Genomic DNA, 26,609 nt, shown 5'->3' on the forward strand with positions numbered 1-26,609 from the left:
TCAAGGTGTTGGGTAGAATTGCTATTGTGACTTAAATTGTTATTTTCTATTTCCCGCTTTTCAATATTTTCTTCATTCATCCATTACCGTTGACTCCACTCATCAGAAGTCCTGACATTTGAATAGAGAGGAATATAACCCCATAATATTTAGCAACTCTAATGATTATAATAATATATTATATTTCATCTTGAGGTATATAATATGTCAGCTCTTTGTATGTGTCAATTGACTTAATCCTGACAATGCCATAAGTTAGGTACTGTTAATGTTCCAGTTTTTACAGATGAAGAAACTGAAACACAGAGAGCATAAGTAAGTTCTTGAATTCACCAAAACTAATAAAACAGGGAGTGATTCAAACCCAGCTGGCACGACTCCAGAGCCCATACTCCCTTACCACCATTCTTTCTTGTTTCTCTCTTATTTGAATCCCAGAGTTGTTTTTAGGGTATTCTGTTATGTAGACTTTATTCTTTTATTTATTTATTTATTTATTTGTTTGTTTGTTTATTTATTTATCTTTAGAGGGGAAGGGAAGGAGAGAGGCAGAGAAACATCAATGTATGGTTGCCTTTTGTGCGTCCCCTGCTGGGAACTGGCCTGCAGGGAACTGGTCTGCAACCCAGGCATGTGCCCGGACTGGGAATGGAACTGCGATTGTCTGGTTCGCAGGCCCGCGCTCAATCCACTGAGCTACACCAGCCAGGGCGACTTTATTCTTTTTTGTTCTGTCTCTTACGTTTATAGGCCTATTCCCTTTACCCCTTTTATTCACTATATTTCCTGACTATTTCTTGCATAGTAGAAGTTCCCCAATAACTACTTTCATCTTTTATCATCTAGTTATGTCAAGTCATACCTCCTTCCTGACAAGTCTAGAAACAATAAGCGCAAGACCAAAATCAGAACAGGCACCAATCCAGAATTCAATGAAACACTAAAGGTAAATAAATAGTCTGTCATAGTAACACAAATGATACTGTTTACAGCCTCATTGGTTTAGAAATAACTACAGAAAATGTGCATATAAGGGCTTAGTATATTCTAGAAAAGTACAGTTTGAATAAATTAATGTAATACTCTTGGCTTTCTTAACAATTTTTGGAAAAGAAAAATGAAAATCATTCTTACTCTGTTTATTTCTCTGCTTCTACTAAAGTTGTACCTTGAGTAGAGATGATCCAGAAAAATTGCATCTGAGCTGGCACATCTTGTCCCAAAAATATATTTTGCCTTTAGCAAAACTGATTTTTCTAGTTCCCATAAAAGGAAGTTTGTCACTTTTGCTACTGATTTAGCTAGTCATTTTGTACACACCCATTGTTCTGCTAATATTGCATGAATATGTGCTGTCTCTTATTAGGGTTACAGACTAAATTTAGGCTTGTGGTTAATGAACAAGGAAGATGCAGAGTTAGGTTTGATAAATATCAGAGAATGTAGCCTAGATAAAATATAACCCATGCCTCAGTCCTAGAGAAATTCCTTTTCCCCATGGGCTTCCAGGTAACAATACCTTCTCTCACTCTGAAACAATCTAGCTTGGTATGAAAGATCTGGGGAGATTGGAATGTACACATTATTGCCAGTCACAGGGAAATTTATGCATCTTCTGCCCAGAGTGATGGATTCAAAGTCCACCATAGCAGAAATTTGGTGAGTGGGGGCATGTGTTAGTGGGGTCATGTGTGAAAGCAGGAGCCAATATGAAGACAGATCAAAATGAGAAGAAATAGTATAGGCTTGGGGTGAATCCAGTGGTCATAATAGCAGAGCAGAGCCGAGTCCATGCAGAATGGATGAACAGAGTACCATGGCAAACTCAGGAAGCAGAGAGCCAAATTTAATCATCTCAGGAACAAGTATAAATGCAAATTCAAGTTCAGGAATCAGTCATTCTAAAGCTTGTTCTAGGTTGTAGTTGCATAAAACAAACAGAAGGTTGGAGGACATGTGGGCATATGGCCCTGGATAACATTTTGCTGGAAAAGGAAAAGCTACCAGAACAATATTTTCATTATGTTATCTCCATATTTATATTATTCATATTTATATTTTTATCCCTGCACTTAGCCTAGACTTTATGAGGTTTGGTGTTTGGAAGTATCTCAATGTCAATACATTTTTTTTGGATTTGGGAGTTCTCATTATGAATAAAATAAAACAGAGAATTTGAAGAATTGATATATTAAACCTCAAGCTTACAAAGTAGAAGTTGAAAAAAACATTAGGTAAACAAAAACCAAGTAAAACTGAAAGGGGGACAAGCTTCATCCCCTAATACTTTGTATGCAATATCTGAAGTTTATTGACTCCCCCCTGAATATTTTGTTGATATATCTTTCAGTGCTAGGTTTAACACAAAATGAGTTTACCTCAATTGTAGCAGAAACAAAGGAAACTAAAGTTTTTCTGTGTTTGGGTTGTGCTTATTACTAATGCATCTGATCTGAAAAATGGTGGGAGTAAATTTTTAACCTGTGCTAAAATTGGGCAGAGACTTCCGTGTGTAATGTGATGTTGTTAATCTCACTTGCAGTACACCATCAGCCATAGCCAACTGGAAACAAGAACTCTGCAGCTCTCGGTCTGGCATTATGATCGATTTGGACATAACAGTTTCCTTGGGGAAGTGGAGATTCCTTTTGACTCATGGAACTTTGAAAATCCAAGTGATGAGTGGTTTGTGCTACAGCCCAAGGTAGGAAATTCTTCCAGATTAGTCAACCAGTTATGCAATGAGTCAAGCTCTAAGTCCAATTGATGTCATTGACCTAAAGAATCTGATGACTTCCAATTTTCACAGGATACTCTGAAAGAACAGTACAGGTAATTTTGGAATAATATAATAAATGTAAATGTATTCTTTTGGAAATCTTTCTTCAATAGAGACTGACTGTATAACACAAACTACATAATATATATTCTTAATATGATTCGTTAAAATGTATTAATCATTTGGAGGTCTCTATGGATAAACAAAATGAATACATGATATGATCCCATTAGAAAGAGAAAGAAAGCATTTTCACATGGGCAAAAACAAATCCATAGAGCAAGATCAGTCTCAAACATTCTCTCTGTCCCTCATTCTCTACAACTCATATATAAGCAGGAGTGGTCTTGCCTTGGCTCACATCAGGAAGTAACCAGTAGCTAGCTAATGTATCTGGTTTCCTACTTTTCTAATTTGGAGATTCACAATCTCAAGGCTGGTCCTAGAAATTAACAATATAAACCAGAGTGACAGTACCTTGGATTCACTCAGTACAGCAGGAGTCTTTCTACATGTACAATGATAAGTTAAGAATGAGGAGGAAAGATCAAATTTATATAACCAAACATTTTTCTTTGTATAGAGAGGCAAAAAACACCACATGATGGTGAAGAGAATGGCTTCAAACTTCCTGGGTTCAATCGTGGCAGAGCTTCACAACTGTCTGTTTGACCTTGGGCAAATTCCTTAACATCCCAGACTTTGGCATTCTCATTTCCAATAGAATAATTAGTCATAGCTTAAATGGGTGCTATGAAGCTTGAATCAACATTGTATGTGGTGCTCACAGGATTGTGTCAGGCACAATGTAAGCTCTCAATAAATACTAAGTAATATTATGTTACGTTGCAGTCCTTTTATTGCAATTGACAGAAACCTCAGTTCATACTGCTCAAAAAGTACCAAGCATTGCTCAATCCAGATGCTCAACTCTTATCAAGGCACTGGAATCTCTTGGTCTCTCTTCTCTGTGTTGGCTTCATTTTCAGACTATATGCAGTGTTTGCCTCTCTCATTAGCTCCATGTATGCTTTTTTAATCTTTAAAACAGCTTCAAGCCTCCCATCCTTGCACTCCACTGTCCAGGAGAAGAGAGAATTCCTCCCCTTGAAATAGTACAACCAATATCCTGAGCCTGATTCTTCTAATCCTAATTATATTATTTGCCCATCCTGAGCTGACACTGTGACTAAGGAAGTGAACTACATTGATTGGCTTAAGACAATCAGAACATGCCCTGGTCCTAAGGGTGGTATTGCCCCAAAGGAAATCCAGGCACAGTAATACTAAATTAAGGGTTAGTGAATGCAAGACAGGAAAAAAAAAGTTGAGCATCAACAACAACAATTGTTGATCATCATCAACAGCAAGATTGTTCACATCTAGTGGTTACAACAGCCATTGTGAGCTAAGTTATAATTATCCTCATTTTATATGAATCTGAGACTTGAAACTAAATACAATTTTCTAGTGTGATTTTATAAGTGTTGATCTCAAATGTGGTGTAAATAACTAATGGAAAAATCTTTAGGAGGTATACTGGAGCTGAGGATAAAAATGACAAAAATATAATAAAATATTTAAAATAAAATAACTGCAAGCCCATGACTAACATAAATGTGATAGAAATACAAAGTCCAATAATAAAAACAAATAATTCCATGATAGCATAACACTCTTGTGACATTAATTATGGGAAATGTTTGGTCATTCCAGTATTACATCTCTTGCAATTGAATGAAAAGCCTCATAATAAAGGATAACACATAATGTGACTTAATTTCCTATCACTTCATCCTTGTGTGTATGGGTGAGCATCATGGAATCATAGTAGAAAATGTCTAAGACATGATGCATGACACAGATGAAGGATGAGTAACATGCCTTTTAGTACATGTAATTAATTTCTCTGTCATAAATTCAACATTAATGCATATTGGAGCTCTTTGGAAACTAGCTTAGAGTGTTTCCAGTCAATTTCCTGGAAATGGTTGCAGTGGGATATCTAAGCTCTCCCAGGCCTCTGTACTCAAGGACCAACAACTTTTCCCCATAATCACCTTCATATTGCCATTGAGTGGTTTCACTTTCTATTATCATAAGAAAGTATCATCTTATGATAAGCCTGCTCAAGGTAGAAAAGTTCTGATTGTGTTTAATGTCTGTGAGATGTAGTTGGTTCTCTGCCTAATGACCATAGATTCCTTTCACCAAGTCTGTTGGGAGTTTTGCTTCCAATAGCCTCCACCTGAGACTTATTTGAGGGCTGTCCCCAGGCTACCATAGCTTTTTTCCACATGGGCAGAGAGCCAACACCTGACAGGTGAGGTGAGGGAAAGGGTCTGAAAGCTCATTTCCCTTACTGAGTGTGGAAAAAACTCTGAGGCATTACTTATACTCCAAAGCTTTCCCTCTGTATCAGTCTGGGCCCTTGCCTGGCCCCCTCCCCTTTCCCTACCTGTTTTTACCACCCCTTTGCTGATCTATCTTTGGAGGACTTTTTTAGTCACTTGCATATAAGAATCCCCACCTAAGAGTTCACTTCTGGGGAAACCAAAATTAAGTTAGTGTCTCTAATCCATGTCATCTTTCTCTGCCAAGCTTTCTCTGACACATATAGAGGAAAGGATGCAGGTTTGGACTTGCTTAGCTACCATGCCTTTTAAAAATGAAGGGTGATGGAAATCCATGCAAAAATGTGCTCTGTATGTTGCCTCCCACTTCACTGGTGGCTCATTTTCAGGCTGAGCTGGGTTCCATGTGGTGGTTGATTATCAGAAGTGTCACTTCATTCCTAGTCATTTTGATGCAGTAGTCACTTCAGCTGCAGCTATAATATGAGCAACCCCAGAGACTTGATGTTTGTTGTAGATTTTCCAGCTGAGGAGGTGAATTGTCAGCTACAGGAACCAATTTCCTTAGTAATAGAGTATCAAAATTATTAAAATTAATAGTCCCCAAGCTTTTGGAAATAGAAATATGTTTTCACAGTGGCAATACTGGAAAGACATAGTCCCTTCTTATTGACTCTGTGTTAGTGGAATTCCCTTGACACTTACCTTTCCTTTGTTTTAGTTAAGTCTTACAGTGCTAAGCCGGTCAGGAGGTTGACACAGACCCAGATAGAACTCAAGATGCTGAATATACTGTAAAATAGTCTGATGGTGTAATTTCATGCATGACACGGACTTGCTTAGAAGTTATAACTTATTATTCTTCTGAAAGGCGTATCAGGTAGTCAGATAACAAGGGTTTGTTAGTACAAATTGCCATTAGTGCATTCCCAGAAGGTGCTATTATAGGTTCAAGGACCTTTGAAAATCAACAGAAAGCTTGTGATTTTCCAAGGAAAATTTCTCTGTTCTGCCTTCAGATAGAAAATAAATGTAAGTTCCTGTGGAATTATTACCTACCTACCTAAAAGGTTGTGTCTCTATTGAGCAGTTTTGGCAGACATTTGTTTATAATTTATCATCCCATCTTAGACCTGTAAATGCACTGCGAATTCTGTTTCTACACTGATGGAAATTGGCTCTCTCTTAAAAAACAGAAGATCATGGGCATTATCTGATTAGGTCAAACCCCTGCTCAGAAACCCAGCTGCTTTTAATGTGGTTTGAATAAATCCTAAACCCCACCCTGGCACTCAGTGCTCCCTTGGTATGACCTGGCCTTCTGTAGCAAAGGAGGATGTTGGTGCTCTTCCCGTACCCCCATTTTCATGCATACATGGCTGCCCATGACTTTCACTCCCACCTGCCAACACCTGTCAATATTTATAGGAGAGGAGTCCTCAGGATACTGGAGTGGCTTTGATCTGTGGGCATGAAAAACCTTGGTATTTAAGTCTCCTGGGGGTTGAGGGTAGAAGGAACATAAACACTGTTACTATCTTGCCTTTGATGTGATCTGTGAGAGTATGATCTGTCTTGTTTTCATATCTGCCCTGTAGGGCTGAGCAAAAGTTACACTTCATGAAACTTTGCCTGATACCACATCTTTGTGAACCTCTCTTCCCTTTCTGATCCCAATACCCCATTACCCCTCCTAATAAAACACTATAACATAAGTTCATGTCTTAGTGTTTTCTGGAGAAAGATGCCTTGTTTCCATCTTCCTTGCTACCACCTTCCTGTACACACATCTCTAACCACATTTCACTTTCTACTACTTCTTTTTTTTTCTATTTCTCCCTCTTTTTTTAGATTTTATTTATTTATTTATCTTTAGAGGGGAAGGAGAGAGGGAGAGAAACATCAATGTATGGTTGCCTTTCATGCATTCCCTGCTGGGAACTGGCCTGCAAGGAACCAGACTGCAACCCAGGAATATGCCCTGACTGGGAATCGAACCACTATCCTCTGGTTCGCAGGCCTGTGCTCAATCCACTGAGCTACACCAGCCATTGCTCTACTATTTCTTATACACTTTCTACACAGTCCCCACTGTATTTTGCTCATACTGCTTTCTTGAACCAAACTAACCTTCTTCCCACTCCACATTCATCTAGCTTCATCTCTCTTATTCTTTAAGAACCAAACAAAGGCTACCTCTTTATCCCAATATGGATTACTCTCTTTCTTCTCACAGTAGTTTCTTTGTACTTAATTGAAGCAACTTTCATTGTTTGTGTGACATTGAGTTTGCTGTGTAGTAGAAGCCCAAGAGAATCAGGATTGATTAATAAAGAAAGTCATAAATCATATACATACACACACATACCCAATGTATTTCTTAAATATTTATTTTAACTTAAATAAATATGCATTCATTTTCAATTTTTCTAATACAGGGACAATTAATTTTATATAAGTATGGTTTCAGTAATTAAAACTCTGTCATATATTCTTGGCATAAATTCTACCCCTGATGCATCATCAGAAATAGTTTCTAGTTTGAATTTCTCCACAGGGAAACAAGAATGTAAGAATACTTTCAAAATGAGCCAAATATGAAATCTTTCTAAACAGTGGTGATTTTTTTCTAGTCTTTTATAGCTTCAAGCCCAAATATAATCCAACAGCTAATTTATTTTTAAATCTTGTTTTTCTAAAGCAGTCAACTTAATTTTTATAGTAACAGCTATCTTTTTGTACATTTCAGTTTATACAATATTAAATTGTACAATTAGAACCACAAAGATTCCTTCCTGACATAAAGAGCTTGAGAGACTAAAGAAGCTGAGTCTTGTTGAACATGCAGTTCAACTGATGAGAGCAGACATGCATGGCCTTTGTAGAGACGAGCCTGCTTTTTATTGGGAATGGAGAGCATTAATTAATCTGAGGAATCATTTAAATAAGGGAAGAGTAATAGAGCTGCTACTTCCTATATGTGTTCTGGATAGACTGAAAACTCATTGAAAGCAGGTCTGTTTCTTGGCGTCCGCACACCACTTGGCAAAAATGCCTTAAAAGAACTACTAAAAGAAGGCATTTCAAATGTGTTGGTTGAATTGAATTCTGCAATTTTTGTCTGAGCAGGAGTTGGCTGATGGTATACAAGGAGAGGATGGTGCCTTGGAAATTCCTTGTGAGAATATCAAAAATTCCCCCAAGTACTAGATATATGCAGGGTACAAGATGACTCCTTCTGGTTTTCTTTTGTATGTGATCATGATGCTACAAGACTTCATGTTTATTGTTTTATACTTACACAATATTTGATGACTATATTTATATAAAGTCACCAGTATATTTTTTTATTAAATTTTATTTAGTTACTTTTCAAGTACATTTTTTTTTATCTATTTCTCCCATCCCACCCCCCACCCCCGCCCGGTCTCCCCCCTCCCCCCCATTCCCCCCCCCACAGTCCTCATCTCTGTGTCTTTCATACTTGTTCCTCAAAATCCCTCCCCCCCTTTTTCCCCTTAAGTTCCCTTCCCTCTCCCCTCTGGTCACTGCCCACTTGTTCTCTATTTCAGTGTCTTTGTTTTTATTCTGTTTGCTTGTTTGTTTTATTCTTTAGCTTCCTGTCAAAGGTGAGATCATATGGTATTTGTCCTTCAATGCCTGGCCTATTTCACTCAGCATAATGCTTTCCAGTTCCATCCATGTTGTTGCAAAAGGTAGTAGCTCCTTCTTTCTCTCTGCTGCATAGAATTCCATTGTGTATATGTACCACCATTTTTTGATCCATTCATTTACTGATGGGCACCTAGGTTGCTTCCAACTCTTGGCTATTGTAAATTGTGCTGCTATGAACATTGTGGTGCATAGGTTCTTTGAAATTGGTGTTTTAGGATTCTTGGGGTATAATCCTAGCAGTGGAATTGCTGGGTAAATTGCTGGGTAAAAAGGCAGGTCAATTTTTATTTTTCTGAGAAAATTCCATACTGTTTTCCATAATGGTTGTACCAGTCTGCAATCCCACCAACAGTGAACTAAGGTCCCCTTTTCCCCACACCCTTCCAACATTTGTTGTTTGTTGCTTTGTCTATTATAGCCATCCTGACTGGTGTAAAGTGGTATCTTATTGTGGTTTTAATTTGCATCTCTCTGATAGCTAACGATATTGAGCATCTCTTCATGTGTCTCTGGATCTTCTGTATGTCCTCCTTGGAGAAGTGTCTGTTCAAGTCCTTTTCCCATTTTTTAATTGGGTTCGGTTTCTTCCTAGAGTGGAGTCGTGTAAGTTCTTTGTATATTTTGGAGATTAAACCTTTGTCTGAGGTATGATTGGCAAATATGTTTTCCCATACAGTTGGTTGTCTTTTTAATTTAATACAGTTTTCTTTATCCATGCAGAAGCTTTTTATTTTGATGAGATCCCATTTGTTTATGCTTTCCTTTATCTTCCTTGCTCTAGGGGACATATCCCGAAAAATGTTGCTGCGTGGAATATCTGAGATTTTCTTGCCAATGTTCTCCTCTAGGACTTTAATGGTGTCACGGCTTTAAGTCTTTTATCCACCTTGAATTTATTTTGGTATATGGTGTAAGTTGGTGCTCAAGTTTCATTTTTTTGCATGTAGCTGTCCAGCTCTTCCAACACCATTTGCTGAACAGGCTATCTTTACTCCATTTTATGTTACTGCCCCCTTTGTCGAATATTAATTGACTGTAGAGGGTTGGGTTGATTTCTGGGCTCTCTGTTCTGTTCCATTGGTCTATGTGCCTGTTTTTATGCCAGTACCAGGCTGTTTTTTTTTTAATATTTTATTATTTATTTATCTTTAGAGGGGAAGGGGGGGAAGGAGAGAGGGAGAGAAACATCAATGTATGGTTGCCTTTTTTTGTGCGTCCCCTGCTGGGAACTGGCCTGCAGGGAACCGGCCTGCAACCCAGGCATGTGCCCTGACTGGGAATCGAACCGCGATCCTGTGGTTCGCAGGCCCGCGCTCAATCCACTGAGCTACACCAGCCAGGGCAACCAGGCTGTTTTGATTACAGTGGCTTTGTAATACAGTTTGATAACAGTTAAATATTACAGTTTGTAATATCAGGTATTGTGATCCCTCCTACTTTGTTCTTCTTTCTCAAAAGAGCAGCTGCTATTCGGGCTCATTTATGATTCCATATAAATTTTTGAAGTGTTTGTTCTATGTCTGTGAAATACGCCATTGGTACTTTAATAGGTATTGCATTGAATCTGTATATTGCTTTGGGTAGTATGGACATTTTGTTGATGTTAATTCTTCCAATCCATGAACACGGTATATGTTTCCATTTGTTTGTGTCTTCCCTGATTTCTTTCTTCAGTGCTGTGTAGTTTTCTGCATACAGGTCTTTTACCTCTTTGGTTAGGTTTATTCCCAGATATTTTATTTTTCTTTTTACTATATCGAATGGGATTTTTTCCTTGATTTCTGCTTCTGCTGATTCATTGTTTGTATAAAAAAATGCCTTTGACTTCTGGATATTGACTTTGTATCCTGCTGTTTTGCCAAATTCATTAATTAGTTTGAGCAGTTTTTGGGTAGAGTCTATAGGATTTTCCATGTACACTATCATGTCATCTGCAAACAGTGACAGTTTTGTTTCCTCCTTTCCTATTTGGATGCCTTTTATTTCCTTTCCCTGCCTGATCGCTGTGGCCAAAACTTCTAATACTATATTGAATAGAAGTGGTGCAAGTGGACATCCTTGTCTTGTTCCTGATCTTAGTGGAAAAGCTTTTAGTTTTTGCCCATTGAGTATGATATTGGCTGTAGGTCTCTCATAAATGGCCTTTATTATATTGAGGAATGTTCCCTCTATTCCCACTTTGCTGAGTGTTTTTATCATAAATGGGTGTTGTACCTTATCAAAAGCTTTTCTGAGTCTATTGATATGATCATGTGATTTTTGTCTTTGCTTTTGTTTATGTGATGTATTACATTTACTGATTTGTGAATATTGAACCATTCTTGCATCCCTGGAATGAATCCCACTTGGTCATGGTGTATGATCTTTTTGATATATTGTTGGATGTGATTTGCCAATATTTTGTTGAGGATTTTAGCATCTATGTTCATCAACGATATTGGCCTGAAGTTTTCTTTCTTTGTTGTATCTCTATTTGGTTTTGGAATTAGGATGATGCTGGCTTCATAAAAGGAGTTTGGGAGTTTTCCATCCTTTTGGATTTTTTGGAATAGTCTGTGAAGAATGGGGGTTAGCTCTTCCTTAAATGCTTTGTAGAATTCTCCTGTGAATCCATCTGGTCTGGGGCTTTTGTGTGATGGGAGTTTTTTGATTACTGCTTCAATTTCTTTTGCTGTTATTGGTCTATTCAGGTGTTCTACTTCTTTTTCATTGAGTTTTGGGAGATTATATTTTTCTAGAAATGTGTCCATTTCCCCTAGGTTCTCAAATTTCTTGGCATACAGTTCTTCATAGTAATTTCTTACAAGCCCTTCTATTTCTGTGGTATCAGTTGTAGTGTCTCCTCTTTCATTTCTGATTGTGTTTATTTGTGTCTGTTCCCTTCTTTTCTTGATGAGCCTATTTAAAGGCTTGTCTATTTTGTTTATTTTTTCAAAGAACCAACTCCTGGATTCATTGATCTTTAGAATTGTACTTTTAGTCTCTATGTCATTTAGTTCTGCTCTGATCTTAGTTATTTCCTTCCTTCTACTTGCTTTGGGCTGTTTTTGTTGTTGTTCCTGGAGTACTTGCAGGCGTAGAGTAAGGTCATTTGTTTGAAATGTTTCTGTTTTCTTTAGGTAGGCCTGTATTGCTATAAACTTCCCTCTCAGGACTGCCTTGGCTGTATCCCATAAGTTTTGGGTTGTTGTGAGATCATTTTCATTTGTTTCCAGAAACATTTTGATTTCTTCCCTAATTTCATTCTTGACCCATTCATTGTTTAATAGCATACCGTTCAGTCTCCATGATTTTGGGTGTTTTGGTTTTTTTCCTTTGGGGTTGGTTCCCAGTTTCAGTCCCTTATGGTCAGAGAAAATGCTTGGTATGATTTCAATATTCTTGAATTTGTTGATGCTTGTTTTGTGCCCTATCATGTGGTCTATCATTGAGAATGTTCCATGTGCATTTGAAAAGAATGTATTTAGCTCTTTGGGGTGAAGAGCTCTGTATATATCAGTTAGGTCCATTTCATCAAGGGTGTTGTTTAATGCCGCAGTGTCTTTATTGATATTTTGTTTGGAAGATCTGTCCATTTTTGATAGTGGGGTGTTGAAATCCCCCACTATAATTGTGTTGCTGTCTATATCTTTCTTGAATTCCTCTAAGATTTTCCTTATATATTTTGGTGCTCCTATGTTGGGTGCATATATATTTATGATGTTAATGTCTTCTTGGTGGATTCTTCCCTTGAGTATTATGAAGTGACCTTCTGGGTCACTCTATGGCTCTTTTTTTTTAAGTCTATTTTGTCTGATATGAGAATTGCTACCCCAGCTTTTTTTTCTTGTCCATTTGCTTGGAAAATTTGTTTCCATCCTTTCACTTTTAGTCTGTGATTGTCTTTTGTCCTGAGGTGGGTCTCTTGTAGGCAACATATGTGTGGGTCATACTTTCTTATCCATGACGCTATTCTGTGTCTTTTGATTGGAGCATTTAATCCATTTACATTTAAGGTTATTATTGATAGGTACTTATTCATTGCCATTTTTGTACCTGTGTTTCTCTCTGTCTGTCTCTTTTCCTTCCTTTCCTTAAAGCAGACCTTTTAGTATTTCTTGTAGAGCTGGCTTGGTGGCAGCAAATTCTTTAGACTTCTTTTGTCTTGGAAGCTCTTTATTTGGCCTTCTATCTTGATTGAGAGCCTTGCTGGGTAAAGTAGCCTTGGTTGTAGGCCTCTGTTTCTCATTACTTGGAATATTTCTTGCCATTCTCTTCTTGCTTGGAGTGTTTCCATTGAGAAGTCAGTGGCTAACCTTATTGGGACGCCCTTGTATGTTATTTCTTTTTTCTCCCTTGCTGCCTTTAAGATTCTCTCTTTGTCTTGGAATTTTGCCCTTTTTAATGATGATGTGTCTTGAAGTGGGCCTCTTTGGGTTCCTCTTGAATGGGACTCTGTGTGATTCCTGGATTTGTGTGACTTTTTCTTTTGTCAAATTAGGGAAATTTTCTCTCTTTACTCTTTCAAATATGTTTTCTATCCCTTGTTCTTCTTCTTCTCCTTCTGGTATTCCTATTATTACGTTTCATATTGTCTTGCATTTCTCTTAATCCCTCTTCATTCTTTCTGAGCCTCTTTTTCCTTTCCTGTTCTTTCTGTGAGATGCTTTCTACTTTGTCCTCCAATTCACTAATCCAATCTTCTGTTTCATCCACCCTATTTTTAATGCTTTCCACTGTGTTTTTTAATTCAGAAATTGTATTCTTCATTTCCTCTTGGCCCTTGCTAATAATTTCCATTTCCTTTTTCATGTTGATATAGTTCACAGTGAGATCATTGTAGCTTCCCTGTAGTTTCTGGTAGCTGATTGTGAGCTCTTTGAACTTCCTGATAACCAGTGCTTTGAATTCAGAATCTGATAGTTGACTTGCCTCTATTTCATCTAACATTCTTTCTGAGGATTCTTCCTTTCCTTTCATTTGGGGATTGTTTCTTTGTCTTCCCATGTTTGTGAGACTCTTCTTGTTAGCCTCAGCTTCTTAGATTAATCTGTTTTGACACCCTGGGTTTATGGTATGAACTTTTGTGGTGGAATGCCTGTGAATTTCAATGGTGCAGCCTCTTTTGGCTATCCTGTTGTTCTCTGCTTCCACCTACTCAAATATGCAGCAACTTGTGGCTTCTCTCTTACAACAATGTGCAATTTGTCTCTGTGACTCTACTATTGGGAGGCCTCTTCTATGGGTCCAGCTCTGGTCTTTTCATATTTTCAAGTTGATTGTGACTCTTGTGGGTAAAAGAAAGAAATGATAAGGAAAGAAATAAAAAGAAGAAAGAAGAAAAATGGTAGGGGAATGGAAGAAAGAGCAATAAGTTGAGAAAGAAAAGAAAAAGAAATAAAACAGAAAATCCGGGAAAAGAGGACAAAAGTATAGAAAGATGAAACAGTAATAAAGTTTAAAAGAAATAACAGATTACTTTAAAAAAGCAAAAAGATAAAGAAAAGGAATGGAGAAGGAAGAAAGGTAAAAAAAAGAAAGAATAAAAATAAAATAAAGTAAAGTAAAAAAACAAAAAACAAAAAACGCACAAACAAAAATAATCTCTCAAAAACAACCTCAGAAAAGGAAATGTCACTTGTTGGCTTCAAACTAGCCGAACTGGTTTTTCTGGTTGCAGTTGGCTGAGGGTTTTTTCAGCCAGCCCCTCTCAGGATCCAGACACTTGGCGCCTCTCCCCCAGCTCCCTACAATGGGGAACTAGGACTTTCTCACAGCGCTTCCCTCCCAGGGGTTACTGCCATAGTCTGGTTTGCTGTGTTTGCAGGCACCTGAACCGGCCTAGTTGCCTGGTTCCCTTAGGATTGAGCACAGGCCTGCCCCCCGTTCAGTTGGAAAGCCCCAGACCCTCTGCCCAATCCTGGGTTTGCTGCCCAGCTGGGTGTGAAGCAGACCAGGCTGCTGTGTCTACTGGATTCAGAGCCCCAGGCTGCACCTCTGAGTTCTCCTGGGCTGGCAACCACAGAATCCTTGGTTGGGGCCCTTTGTCCTCCGCACCCTCTCTGTAAACTCTATCAAACAAGTCTCTCCTGGCCCCCCACATTGCTTGGCCAGAAAGGGAGGGGGTTGAGGGTCTCAGCTCTTTTCCCAGGACCCCTCAGCGCCCGGGCTCCAGATAGTCTGAGGGGAGTAGACTGGAAGCCGGGAGCCGATCTGAGGACTGGGCGCCGACCTAGAAACTCTGTGTGCTCATCATGGCACGCTGCGTGGTGTGTATCCCTTCTGCTCCTGTGTTTGTCTGGGTCCCCTGGCCAACCTCTGGCAAAAAAAAAAAAAAAAACCTAGGGATGTAGCAGCACCACGCTGGGTGCTGGACCCAGAACTGTGTGCAGGCTGAAATCTCCTCTGCTCCCCTCTGGTTGTGTCTCTTGGCCGGTCCGGGCCCAAAAATCCTAGGGAGGGAGCTTTCTGTGCGCTGAACGTTGGCCTAGGCACCCTCAGGCACTTGCCCAGACACACTGCGTGTGGAGCGACTAGTTCCCCAACTTGCTCGCAGGCTGAAGTTTCTTCCACACCTCTTTGCCTGGGCCACTCGGCCTGCCGGGCAGAAAAATTCCAGGGAGGGAGCCGTCCAGGCGCTGAACACTGTCCCAGGCGCCTTTAGGCACTCTCCCAGACACAGTTCCCACCAGGCGCTGGACCTCCGAGCTATGCATAGACTGAACTCACCTCTGCTCCCCTCTGGTTGGGCCACTTGGCAGGTCCCCGGCCCAAAAATCCTAGGGAGGGAGCTTTCTGTGCGCTGAACGTTGGCCTAGGCACCCTCAGGCACTTGCCCAGACACACTGCGTGTGGAGCGACTAGTTCCCCAACTTGCTCGCAGGCTGAAGTTTCTTCCACACCTCTTTGCCTGGGCCACTCGGCCTGCCCGGCAGAAAAATCCCAGGGAGGGAGCCGTCCGGGGGCTGAAGGCTGTCCCAGGAGCCGTTGGGCTCTCGCCACAGGGCGCTGGTTCCCCTACCCTGAACTGGCTGTTTCTCCCTGCTCCGTCCCAGAGACTACTGTACCGCTGCTGTCTCCCTACTGTCTGGTTCCTCCGTGACCGATGAGGTTTCTGGTCTCTTATTTTCATATATGCTTGGCAACTGCTGGCTTGCTGGCCTCACCTCCTCCGATGGGATAGGTTTCTGTCTCTTTTGTACTAGGAACTGGTATCTGCTCCATCCTAGTCCACCACCATCTTGAAACCCCCCTCACCAGCATATTTTAATTTAAGCTGAAAACCAATGGAATATCAATAAATCCCAATAATACATGTTTTGATCCCTAATACACTATATGTTAGTATGTGACACCCGCACATACCACTTTCCTACCAACATATTTCCCTACTTAAAGATATCAGCCAAAAGCAAATACAGCCTTTTCCCAGTTGTATAAAAAAACTATTCTAAATATTAGTGGCATAAAACAATAATTTATTATTATCACCCATTATTCTGTGGGGTAACTTGGTTGAGCTATGTGGGTCTCATTTAAGGTCTCTCGTGTAGTTGCAGCCAGATGGGAGAGTGAGGCCAAAGTTATCTTGAAGCTTGCCTGGCTTGGTTGTTCAAGTTGGTTGTCTTACCCTTGATGTTGGCTGCCAGCTGGGATCTCAGCCCTGACAGTAGGTGCACCTACATTTGCCTTGGGCCTCTATCATTGGTTCCCAGAGGGAATACCCCAAGAATATCCATCCACTCCAGGAGAGAAAGTAGAAGCTATTAATCTTAAATCCCAGACCCTAAAACTGGCACATTGTCATTTCTGCCATATTCTACCAGTCAAAGCAATCACAGAGCCCATTCAGATCCAAAGAGGAAGGACAAACACCCCACCTCTCATTGGCTGTAGTATCCAGAAAAGTCATGACTTCTTTAATCTACCATAATATCCATTATAATTTTTCATTTATGATGCTCACATAAACTAAAATTTACTACAACTTCAAAACAATAAAAGAAGTGTTTTTATAAGGCATTTGATCTAAAATAATCAGATTAAATCTGATCAGGTGAATCAGATATTAGATGGAGAGTTTATTTCACCATATAATCTAATTTTTGCCCCTGGTAAGTTGGTTGAATAAAATACTTAAATAATTTCCCCACTTCCTAGTAAGTTTTACCACCACAAAGAGGAAAGACAATCAGACAAGGATTCCTTTTTTTTTTTTTTTTTTGCTGAAGCTTGAACAGCTTCTGGCTTTTGTGTGAATGTTGGAGTTCCTGAATTATTTCAGTCTACCTTCTCTCAGAAGAGAGCAGTTCTCAACCCTTGACTCAGTATTCAAGAGTCAGGTTTTTGAAAGAAGATTCTTAGAAGTTATATTACTTTTCTTATGAAAAATTAAAGTTCAGATAACTCATTGGTAAGTAGGAGGCCTCCAGAACAAAGGCTCTGGATTCACATTTAAAACTTTAAACTTTTGATTTTGGGATGCTTATAGATCAACATGAAGTTATAATCGATAATACAGTGAGATCCTATATAGCCATTACCTAGTTTCCCCTAATGTTACAGTCAAGATACTGACATTGATATAATCTACCAATTTTATTCAAATTTCCTCAGTTTTCCTTTGTGTGTATCTGTGTATTTAGTTCTATACAATTTTATCAAATATGTAGCTTTGTCTACCCGCCTCCACAGCTGAGATACAGAAGAGTTCCACCATCACAAAAATCCCTCACGTTCTTTTCTAACCATACCTACTTCCCTCCTGCCACACCCATCCCTAACTCTTAACAGCCACTAATCTGGTTCTCTGTACCTATTATCTTGTCATTTAAAAATGTCATATAAGTAGAAGTGTATAGTATGTATCCTTTTGAGACTGTCCTTTTTAACTCACCATAATTTAATAGAGATGTTGTATGTATCCAAGTTGTATGTATCACTAGTCATTCCTTTTTATTGTATGGTATGGATATATTACAGTGTATTTGACCATTCACCTGATGAAGTACATCCAGGTTGTTTCTAGTGAATCACTGTTGCAAATAAAGATGATACTAATATTTTATACAGATTTTTATGTGGATATAATCTTTTATCTCTCTGGGATAAATGCTCAAGAGTGTAATTGCTAGGTTGTATGGCAGTTCTATGTTTAGTATTTCAATAAACTGCAAAACTTTTCCAAAGTGGCTATCCCATTTTACATTTCCACCAACAATGTTTCAGTGAACCAGTTTTTCCACATTGAATTTTAATGATGTCAATTATAATGGGTGGCAGGCAGCCCAATGTGAATCAAACATTACTGCTTACTTTCCCCTTTTTAGTTACTTAGGAAAGAATATGGACAAACAGGAAGAAGTACCTTATGGGGCTATTTTCAGTGGCATTTTTATCCCTGCCTCATACACCAACTATCATATATGTATGTTCAGTGATGGTCTAGTCTTCAATGCATCACAGGCACTCAGTATCTATTGACTGACCAAATGTGTGTTAATCATCTCTCAAATTCTTTTTAATATTAAAAGTTATATGCAAATGTATTCGTAGTCTCCAGCCTCTTTTCTCATACTTCAGATATCTCTAAAACCAGTAAGTGCTAACATAGTCAAATGGGAATCGATTGTTATATTTAAGCCACCAAGTAAATGTACAAACGTGGGCTACAAAATAACAAAACAAGCATTCTCATATTTTCCTTTTGTATGTCTCCCCTTGGCCAGGTGGAATTATCTTCTGACATTGGCCTTCAATACAAAGGAGAACTGACAGTTGTTTTACGTTACATTCCCCCAGATGAGAACCTGATGTTTCCAACAGGACAATGTCAAGGTAAAGAAAAAATCAATGACTTTGATCAAGAATATTCAGACCTAGAACTGTGGAAATAGGTATCCAGAATTGTTTGGATTGTTACACATATCAAATTTAAAGGTTTAGGTGTCACTGACTCTCAAGGAGAGTTGAGAAATATATACTATATATGGGGAAGGGTGTGGTATTCTAAGTTCATACTTAGAAACCAGCCTTAATGGTGAGATTTGTTTCCCAGAAGTCCTAGAGATACAGGATCTTCCCCAGGATAGAGGAAATGTGTAGCTAATTAATGTATGGATTTGTGATATTCAGAGTTACTCAGTGAGTCTTGAGAAAGAAGTTGATCTAGAACACAGAATGTAAAGGAAAAATCCACATCGAGTCAACTTTTAAATCTCTCTTGCACCCTGGCTCATGTGACTCAGTGCACTGAGGCCAGCCTGCAAACCAAAAGGTCACCAGTTTGATTCCCAGTCGGGGCACACCTGGGGTTGTGGGCCAGGTCCCCAGTAGGGACTTGTGAGAGTCAAACACACATTGTTGTTTCTCTCCCTCTCTTTCTTCCTCCCTTGTCCTATAAAAATAAATAAACGAAGTCTTTTTTCTTTTTAAAGATTTTATTTATTCACTTTTAGAGAGTGGGGAAAGGGGAGAAAGAGAGGGAGAGAGACATCAGTGTGTGGTTGCCTCTTGCACACGCCATACTTGGGGCCTGGCCCGCAACCCAGGCATGTGCCCTGACTGGGAATCGAACTGGTGACTCTTTGGTTCTTAGCCCATGCTCAATCCACTGAGCTACACCAGCCAGGGATAAATAAACAAAATCTTTTTAAAAATAAATCTTTCTTGCTTTGCTCCTTCCATCAAATCCTACAGGCAGTCTGTGTTCTTCCATTCACTATCACCCTCTTCATTGTGACCTTGTGCAAGTAACTTACTATCTCTCAGCCTCAGTTTCCTTACTTCATAGGGATACTGCAAGGATTAAATAGGTTTATTCCAACATGGACCATGCAACTCTCAGGGTCTTTTCCATTTTATTCCTTTATACTCTGGGAAAAGATATATGTTGTAGGGTAATACTTAAAGTTTTAAACTTATAGCCACAAATGAAACCTATCTAGAAGAAATCCAGTGGGGTAAAAACATTTAAATAATACATGGAAAAATACAATAATATTAAGACCTGATTCAATCAGCAAATGAAATAAATCTTAGTAGGTATTTTTGTAAATTTTGAAATAGAACTCATGATCTCTCTCCTCCTCTTTTTTCTTCTCTCTCTCTCTCTCTCTCTCTCTGTGTCTCACTCTCTCCCTCTCTTTCATTTTGATGACTCATGCAGGAAAGAAGTCCTTTAAAAGGGGAAAGAAGGATCCACCTATGCTTTCTGGAGGAATACTAGAAGTGTTCATCAAAGAGGCAAAGAATTTGACAGCGGTGAAGTCAGGAGGCACTTCTGATAGCTTTGTTAAGGGGTAATTTTTTTTAATTTATTTTTTTATTGATTATGCCATTACAGTTGTTCTATTCCCCCCCTTCATTTCCCCTCCACCCTACCTCCCCGTCCCCATTACCCCCCCTTTAGTTTATGACCATGTGTCTCAAGTTCTTTAGATTCCTATAGTTCCCATACTATTCTTGCCTCCCCATCTATTTTCTATCTACTGTCTATGCTACTTATTTTCTTTATCTTCTCCCCCCTTCTCCTCCCTCCCACTCCCCCTGTTGCTAACCCTCCTTGAGATCTTCATTTCTATGTTTCCACTCCTGATCTAGCTGTCCTTTTAGTTTGCTTTTGTTTTAGGTGTGGTTGTTAATAACTGTGAGTTTGCTGTCCTTTCACTGTTCATGTTTTTTAACTTCTTTTTCTTAGAAAAGTCCCTTTAACATTTCATATAATAAGGGCTTGGTGATGATGAACTCCTTGAATTTGATCTTATTTGAGAAGCACTTTATCTGTCCTTCCATTCTAAATGAAAGTTTTGCTGGATAGAGCAATCTTGGTTGTAGGTCTTTGGATTTCATGACTTGGAATACCTCTTTCCAGCCTCTTCTTGCCTGTAAGGTCTCTTTTGAGAAATCTTGACAGTCTGATGGAACTCCTTTGTAGGTGACTGTCCCCTTATCTCTAGCTGCTTCTAGATTCTCTCCCTTCATTTTAATCTTGGCTAATGTAATTATGATGTGCCTTGGTGTGTTTCTTCTTGGGTCCAACTTCTTTGGGACTCTCTCATCTTCCTGGATTTCCTGGAAGTTCTATTTCCTTTTGCCAGATTGGGGGAGCTTTCTCCTTTATTATTTGTTCAAATAAGTTTTCCACTGGTGGCTGTGCCTTTCCCCCTTCTGGTACCCCTATAATTCGGATGTTGAGCGTTTAAAAGATGTCCTGGAGGTTCCCTAAGACTCTCCTCATTTCTTTGAATTCTTGCTTCTTGACTCTTTTCTGTTTGGCATTATTCTTGCTTTCTTCTGGTCCACTCCATTGATTTGAGTCCCAGTTTCCTTTTCATTGCTATTGGTTTCCTGTTTAATTCCATTCATTTCAATTAGTTTTGCCTTCATATATTTGTCTAATTTGTGTCTATAATCAACCAGTTCTGTGAGGATCCTGATCACCAGTGTTTTAAACTGTGCATCTGAGAGTTTTGCTATTTCTTCATTGCTTAGATTTATAGGCTCTGGGGCTTTGAGATCTTCTTGAGCCATTTTTGGTCTGTTCACGCCCTTTCAGTGTGAGGAGTGGAACCTTGGACTCCCAGGTTGCTGGTTTGTGACACTGTATGTGGGGGCGTGGTCAGAGTGGGGAAATGGCGGCACCCTCTGCTGTTTTGCACCGCTGGGTGAGGAACAGAGTCTTAGGTGGTTCACCAGGGCCGGGCCACTCAGAGTCGCTGGATTATGACGCTGTATGTGGAGGTGGGGTCAGGACAGGAAAATGGCAGCGCCCTCCCTCCTGTTTGCTGCGGGACTGGCTGGTTCCGGGTCCAATCGCCCACTCCCTCGCGTGTCTATCCTCACACAAATGCCCAACCACAGTCAACCCGCAGCCCTGCCCCCTCGCTGTTTCCCCGTGGTGTTCTCGCTTGGTTGCTCACTAGGTCCAACCCTGTGCCTGGATTCCGCGCGCCTGAGTCCCTCTGACCAAGTTTTCCTGTGCTATCCTGCTCTACCAGCTGCTGGTTTCGCCCCTAACCGGTCAGGCTGAAAAATTTGTTGTTAACAGATTTCCGAAAAGTTCAATTTTCTGTGTTCTGGCTGTGTTTTCTATTGCTAATATTTAGTTGTCTCTAAACTTGGTTGTGTAAGAAGGCACGGCATATCCACCTATGCCTCCATCTTGGCGGAAGTCTCCGGTAATTTTGATATAGTTCATTTTAGATGATACTTAATGGGAGATGAAAAGATTTGTGATCCACGAGACAGTGGTGGCTTTGAGGTTTATTTGAAATGTATTGGGAAAGAGCTACCCTTGAATGGTGGTTCTTCCATCTAAACAATGTGAGTATAGAGAGAATGGTTTTCCTAGCTTTTAGCCTGCATCCAGCATATTTCAAGTCTGGCCTCAGCCCTCATTATGTTCTCACAGAGTTGACTTAACATCACTTCTAATAGTTTTTCCTTTATTATGTTAACATTTATGAACCAGAGATAACAAAGAATGGTATCCTTTTCTATACTTTTTGAAAAAGCCAGTAACTTTCTTGTAAATTATTTCCCTAGTTACACTTCAACAGTGAGATGATTTTAAAGGGACCTCATATTTTTATTAAAAAAGTGTGAGAAAGAATAGGTCCTTATATAAAGTTTAATATTATAAAATATATTAGTTAATATTAGCTATCTGTGACCCAGCTTAAAAGTAGCTTAAACAAAAGTTTTTTTTTCTCTTGCATGTAAGCAAAGATTAAAGGTAAATTGTGTAAGGCAGGTGTGGAAGGATCATGATAATCAGAGACAGAGATTTCTTCTATTTTGTTGTGGTGTTCACATCATGGGATAAGATAGCCATATTCTATCTGGCAAGATACTTCTCAGAAGTTAATACTAAATTACTTCTTTTGTTTTAGGTATGGTTGTTAATAAGTTTGCTGTTCTTTCACTGTTCATGTTTTTTTAACTTCTTTTTCTTAGATAAGTCCCTTTAACATTTCATATAATAAGGGCTTGGTGATGATGAACTCCTTGAATTTGATCTTATCTGAGAAGCACTTTATCTGTCCTTCCATTCTAAATGAAAGTTTTGCTGGATAGAGTACTCTTGGTTGTAGGTCTTTGGATTTCATGACTTGGAATACCTCTTTCCATCCCCTTCTTGCCTGTAAGGTCTCTTTTGAGAAATCCGCTGACAGTCTATATCAGGAGTGGAAACATAGAAATGAAGATCTCAAGGAGGGTTAGCAACAGGGGAGTGGGAGGAGGAGAAGGGGGGAGAAGGTACAGAAAATAAGTAGCATAGATGGTAGATAGAAAATAGATGGGGGGAGCAAGAATAATATGGGAACTATAGAATCTAAAGAACTTGAGACACATGGTCATAAACTAAAGGGGGGTAATGGTAGGGATGGGGGTTAGGGTAGAGGGGAATGAAGGGGGAATAGAACAACTGTAATGGCATAATCAATTTATATATATATATATATATATATATATTACTCCAAAAAAATTACTTCTTGTATTTTATTGGCCAGAATTTAGTTGCATGACCAAGCTAGCTTCAAGGGAGGCTGGGGAATGTAGTGTTTATTCTGGGCAATCTTGTGCCAAACTGAAAAAAAAATGAAGTTTTAAAGAGGATAATAAGGAGATAATCAATAGTTGGAGATAAGTAGTCTCTGCTTGGTGCATGAAATGTAATGTCAAGTATAGCAATGTATCCTTTTTATTGTGAGGTCATTTATTTTGTGGCATCTTCCATGTTTGTTTGATGTACTAATTCCATACCCATATATCTTCTCTAAAGTGTTCTCTCTGATTCATCAGGTACCTAGACCCTCATTCTGTACTGTAGTCAAAAACAGGGTTTTGACCATAGTAGAGAAGGCCTGGGGTGCAGGTGTTTTATGTGAGAAGAGATTCCTAGAAGCACCAGTGAGAGAGTAGAGAAAATGAGATAGGGAAGAGGGGACAAAGCTGGTAAAAAATATGTTATAGGAAGTTTACTGCTGTGGCAAGTTAGGGCTAAATTCCAATGGGGAAAGCAGGAAGGAACTCTAGAATATACCTTAGCATTGTCCCTTCAAAAGACAGGGAAGCTCATCCACCAATTTCCAAAACTGAGTGGTTGATGGTTACTCCTAGAGACATTAAATCCCTACTAATCCCAGGACTTCCTGCATATAATCTGAGTCACCTCACACAGCTTGAGAAAGTCCTTAACTGAAAAGCCAAGAGGCACACGCTCTTAAGGTTGGAAACTGCCAGCATCTTGGCTTCAAGTCAGCTCACAAGTGGGCCAGAGATGATAGGAGGCAAGACATTAAACCATGTATGCTACAGGAGGCATTCTCATTTCAAGATGAGTGAAGGACCAAAATATGATTAGAAATGAGAGTGTGGGCATTTTACTATTTCCCCACTTAAAAGAAATAATAAACCATCCCAATAAATAAATCCAGATTATGCATGTAAGAACCTGGGAGACAGAAATTCCAATATATATATATCACACTTACACATATAGACAAACACCAGGAATTATTGGAAATTGAAACAGTACTCAAGGATTCTCTTTTCTGCCTATGGCTTCACTGATGGCTTGATTGCATTTTCTCCTGCAGCTATCTGCTCCCTGATGATAGCAAAGCCACCAAGCACAAAACTCTGGTAATAAAAAAAAGTGTTAACCCTCAGTGGAATCACACTTTCTTCTTCAGTGGCCTGCATCCCCAGGATATAAAGAATGTTTGCCTAGAACTTACCATCTGGGACAAGGAGGCCTTTTCCAGCAACATCTTTCTGGGGGGAGTTCGTCTGAATATTGGAAGCGGTGAGAACTCTGACATGGTCTGTGATTGGGCACGGGGCTGGGGAGTAGTTCCTGAATGTGTGATATATTGTAGGCATAAATATAGTTTCGGCTTTCTAACTCCTGAAATTTCCACAGATGCTCCATGCCTTTAGCCAAAGATCTGTTTATTTTTTAAATAAGAATATTACTCTGGCTGTGTGGCTCAGTGGATTTAGTGCTGGCCTGTAAACCAAAAGGTCACTGGTCTGATTCCTAGTTGGGGCACATGCCAGGGTTTTGGGCCAGGTCCCCAGTACTGGGCACCTGAGAGGCAACTACATGCTGATGTTTCTCTCCCTCTCTTTTTCCCTCCCTTCCTCTCTCTCTCTTAGAAAATAAACAAAACCTTTAAAAAATAAATAAAATAAAAATACTGTTGCAGAACTTTGTATCCTTCAACTACAAGTTTGGGATGTATACTTTTTATATTCATTCTTGTCACCAAATGTTTTTTACACTTTAGTATAAGTAAATTTTAACTGCTTTCTTGGGCTTTATTTTGGGTTTTGCTCAGGAAACGATTACCAGAAAATAGAGGCTTCTGATAGGGGAAAGAAAGACTTCCAAGACCAACTTTACTTCATCCTCTTTTAATTTCTGTACATAATTTGTAGCCATTACTCACATTAGTTGAAAGTAAATAATTTTAATGGTTTTAAAACATGGAAACATACCACTTGTGCCACAAGACACAACTGTAACAGGGAGAATTAGAGGAAAATTTATATTAGGGTAGCACATGCAGCTCCTCCCAAAGTTTCATTATCCCATTGTTTGGGCCAGACATAAATGATTTACATGCATCATAGTCAACATTCCTATTGAGAATGACTCCACCCCTATGATGCTCTACTTATTTATAGATTAAGTAGAGCCAAGAATATCTATACCACTAAAATAAAAACTCTCCAGGTCAGAGAATTGGCCTTGTTAGAAAGGAAGAGCCTCAGAGCCCAGTTCAGCCTCTTATTCTGTCATGTTAAGTTCAGCCCAGATGAACCAGCTTTCTGCTAAACTACCAAAGTGGGGAAGAAATGAGCCACTAGGGCTATCCTGATTATTTCCCAAGATCTAGGCAGACAAGAGTACTGCAGTCTGAAAAAGATGTATATTTTATTCTAACTCCACTCATTAGGCTTATGGTAAGTGAGAACAAGCCAGTGAAGGGTTTTGTGGTTAAAAGGTCCCCTCAGAGATTAATTAATAGGTGTTAACAACCACACCTAAAACAAAAGTAAACTAAGAGGACAGCTAGATCAGGAGCAGAATCATAGAAATGAAGATCACATGGAGGGTTAGCAACAGGGGAGTGGGGAGAAGGAGAAGGGGGAGAAGGTGTACAGAAAATAAGTAGCATAGATGGTAGGTAGAAAATAGATAGGGGGGAGGGCAAGAATAGTATGGGAAACATAGAATCTAAAGAACTTGAGACACATGGTCATAAACTAAAGGGGGTGAATGGTGAAGGAGGGGGTGTGCAGGGTGGAGGGGAATGAAGAGGGGAAATAGAACAACTGTAATGGCATAATAAAGTATATTTAAAAAGTAGGTGTCTTCCAAAAACCTAAAACATTTCATTTGTGAAGTATAATATTCCCCTTTCCCTTCTTTAGGTGTGAGCCATGGAAAGAATGTGGATTGGATGGACTCTCAAGGGGAAGAGCAACGCCTTTGGCAAAAGATGGCTGACAATCCTGGGACTCCTGTAGAGGGTATACTCATGCTCCGTTCCAGCATGGGGAAGTGTCGGCTCTGAAGGTACTATTCTCCAAAATGAGGCCTCCTGAGACTGTTTGGCTGACACTTCCTACCAGTAGCAGGCTGAAGTCCTGGGATTCCTCTTCCCTGGCATTTCTCACCTGAGGGCATTAGGAAATGAGGAGAGAGATGTAAGTGGAATGAACCTTTAGGGCCATGATGAAAATTTTAAAAAGCATGTACCTCTATATGTATATTGGCCAGGACCTTCTTGACTGGATGATAGAAACTG

At 39.4% G+C, this 26,609-nt stretch overlaps 1 protein-coding gene across 2 annotated transcripts in view; it reads left to right on the plus strand.

Annotated features, from left to right (window-relative positions):
* SYTL5 (synaptotagmin like 5) overlaps positions 1-26,375 on the plus strand; it is a 130,239-nt gene extending 103,864 nt beyond the window's left edge. For both annotated transcript variants that reach the window (XM_037165598.2, XM_053670634.1), the window contains 6 exons: positions 847-946; positions 2,543-2,704; positions 18,516-18,624; positions 19,955-20,087; positions 24,390-24,598; positions 26,233-26,375. In XM_037165598.2, the coding sequence (XP_037021493.2) occupies positions 847-946; positions 2,543-2,704; positions 18,516-18,624; positions 19,955-20,087; positions 24,390-24,598; positions 26,233-26,375 (856 nt within the window). The remainder of the gene's footprint in view (positions 1-846; positions 947-2,542; positions 2,705-18,515; positions 18,625-19,954; positions 20,088-24,389; positions 24,599-26,232) is intronic.
* Positions 26,376-26,609: the final 234 nt, after the last annotated feature.

The sequence above is a fragment of the Artibeus jamaicensis genome, unplaced genomic scaffold (genome assembly GCF_021234435.1).
Source record: "Artibeus jamaicensis isolate MK-2021 breed Jamaican fruit bat unplaced genomic scaffold, CSHL_Jam_final contig_60, whole genome shotgun sequence".
NCBI lineage: Eukaryota > Metazoa > Chordata > Mammalia > Chiroptera > Phyllostomidae > Artibeus > Artibeus jamaicensis.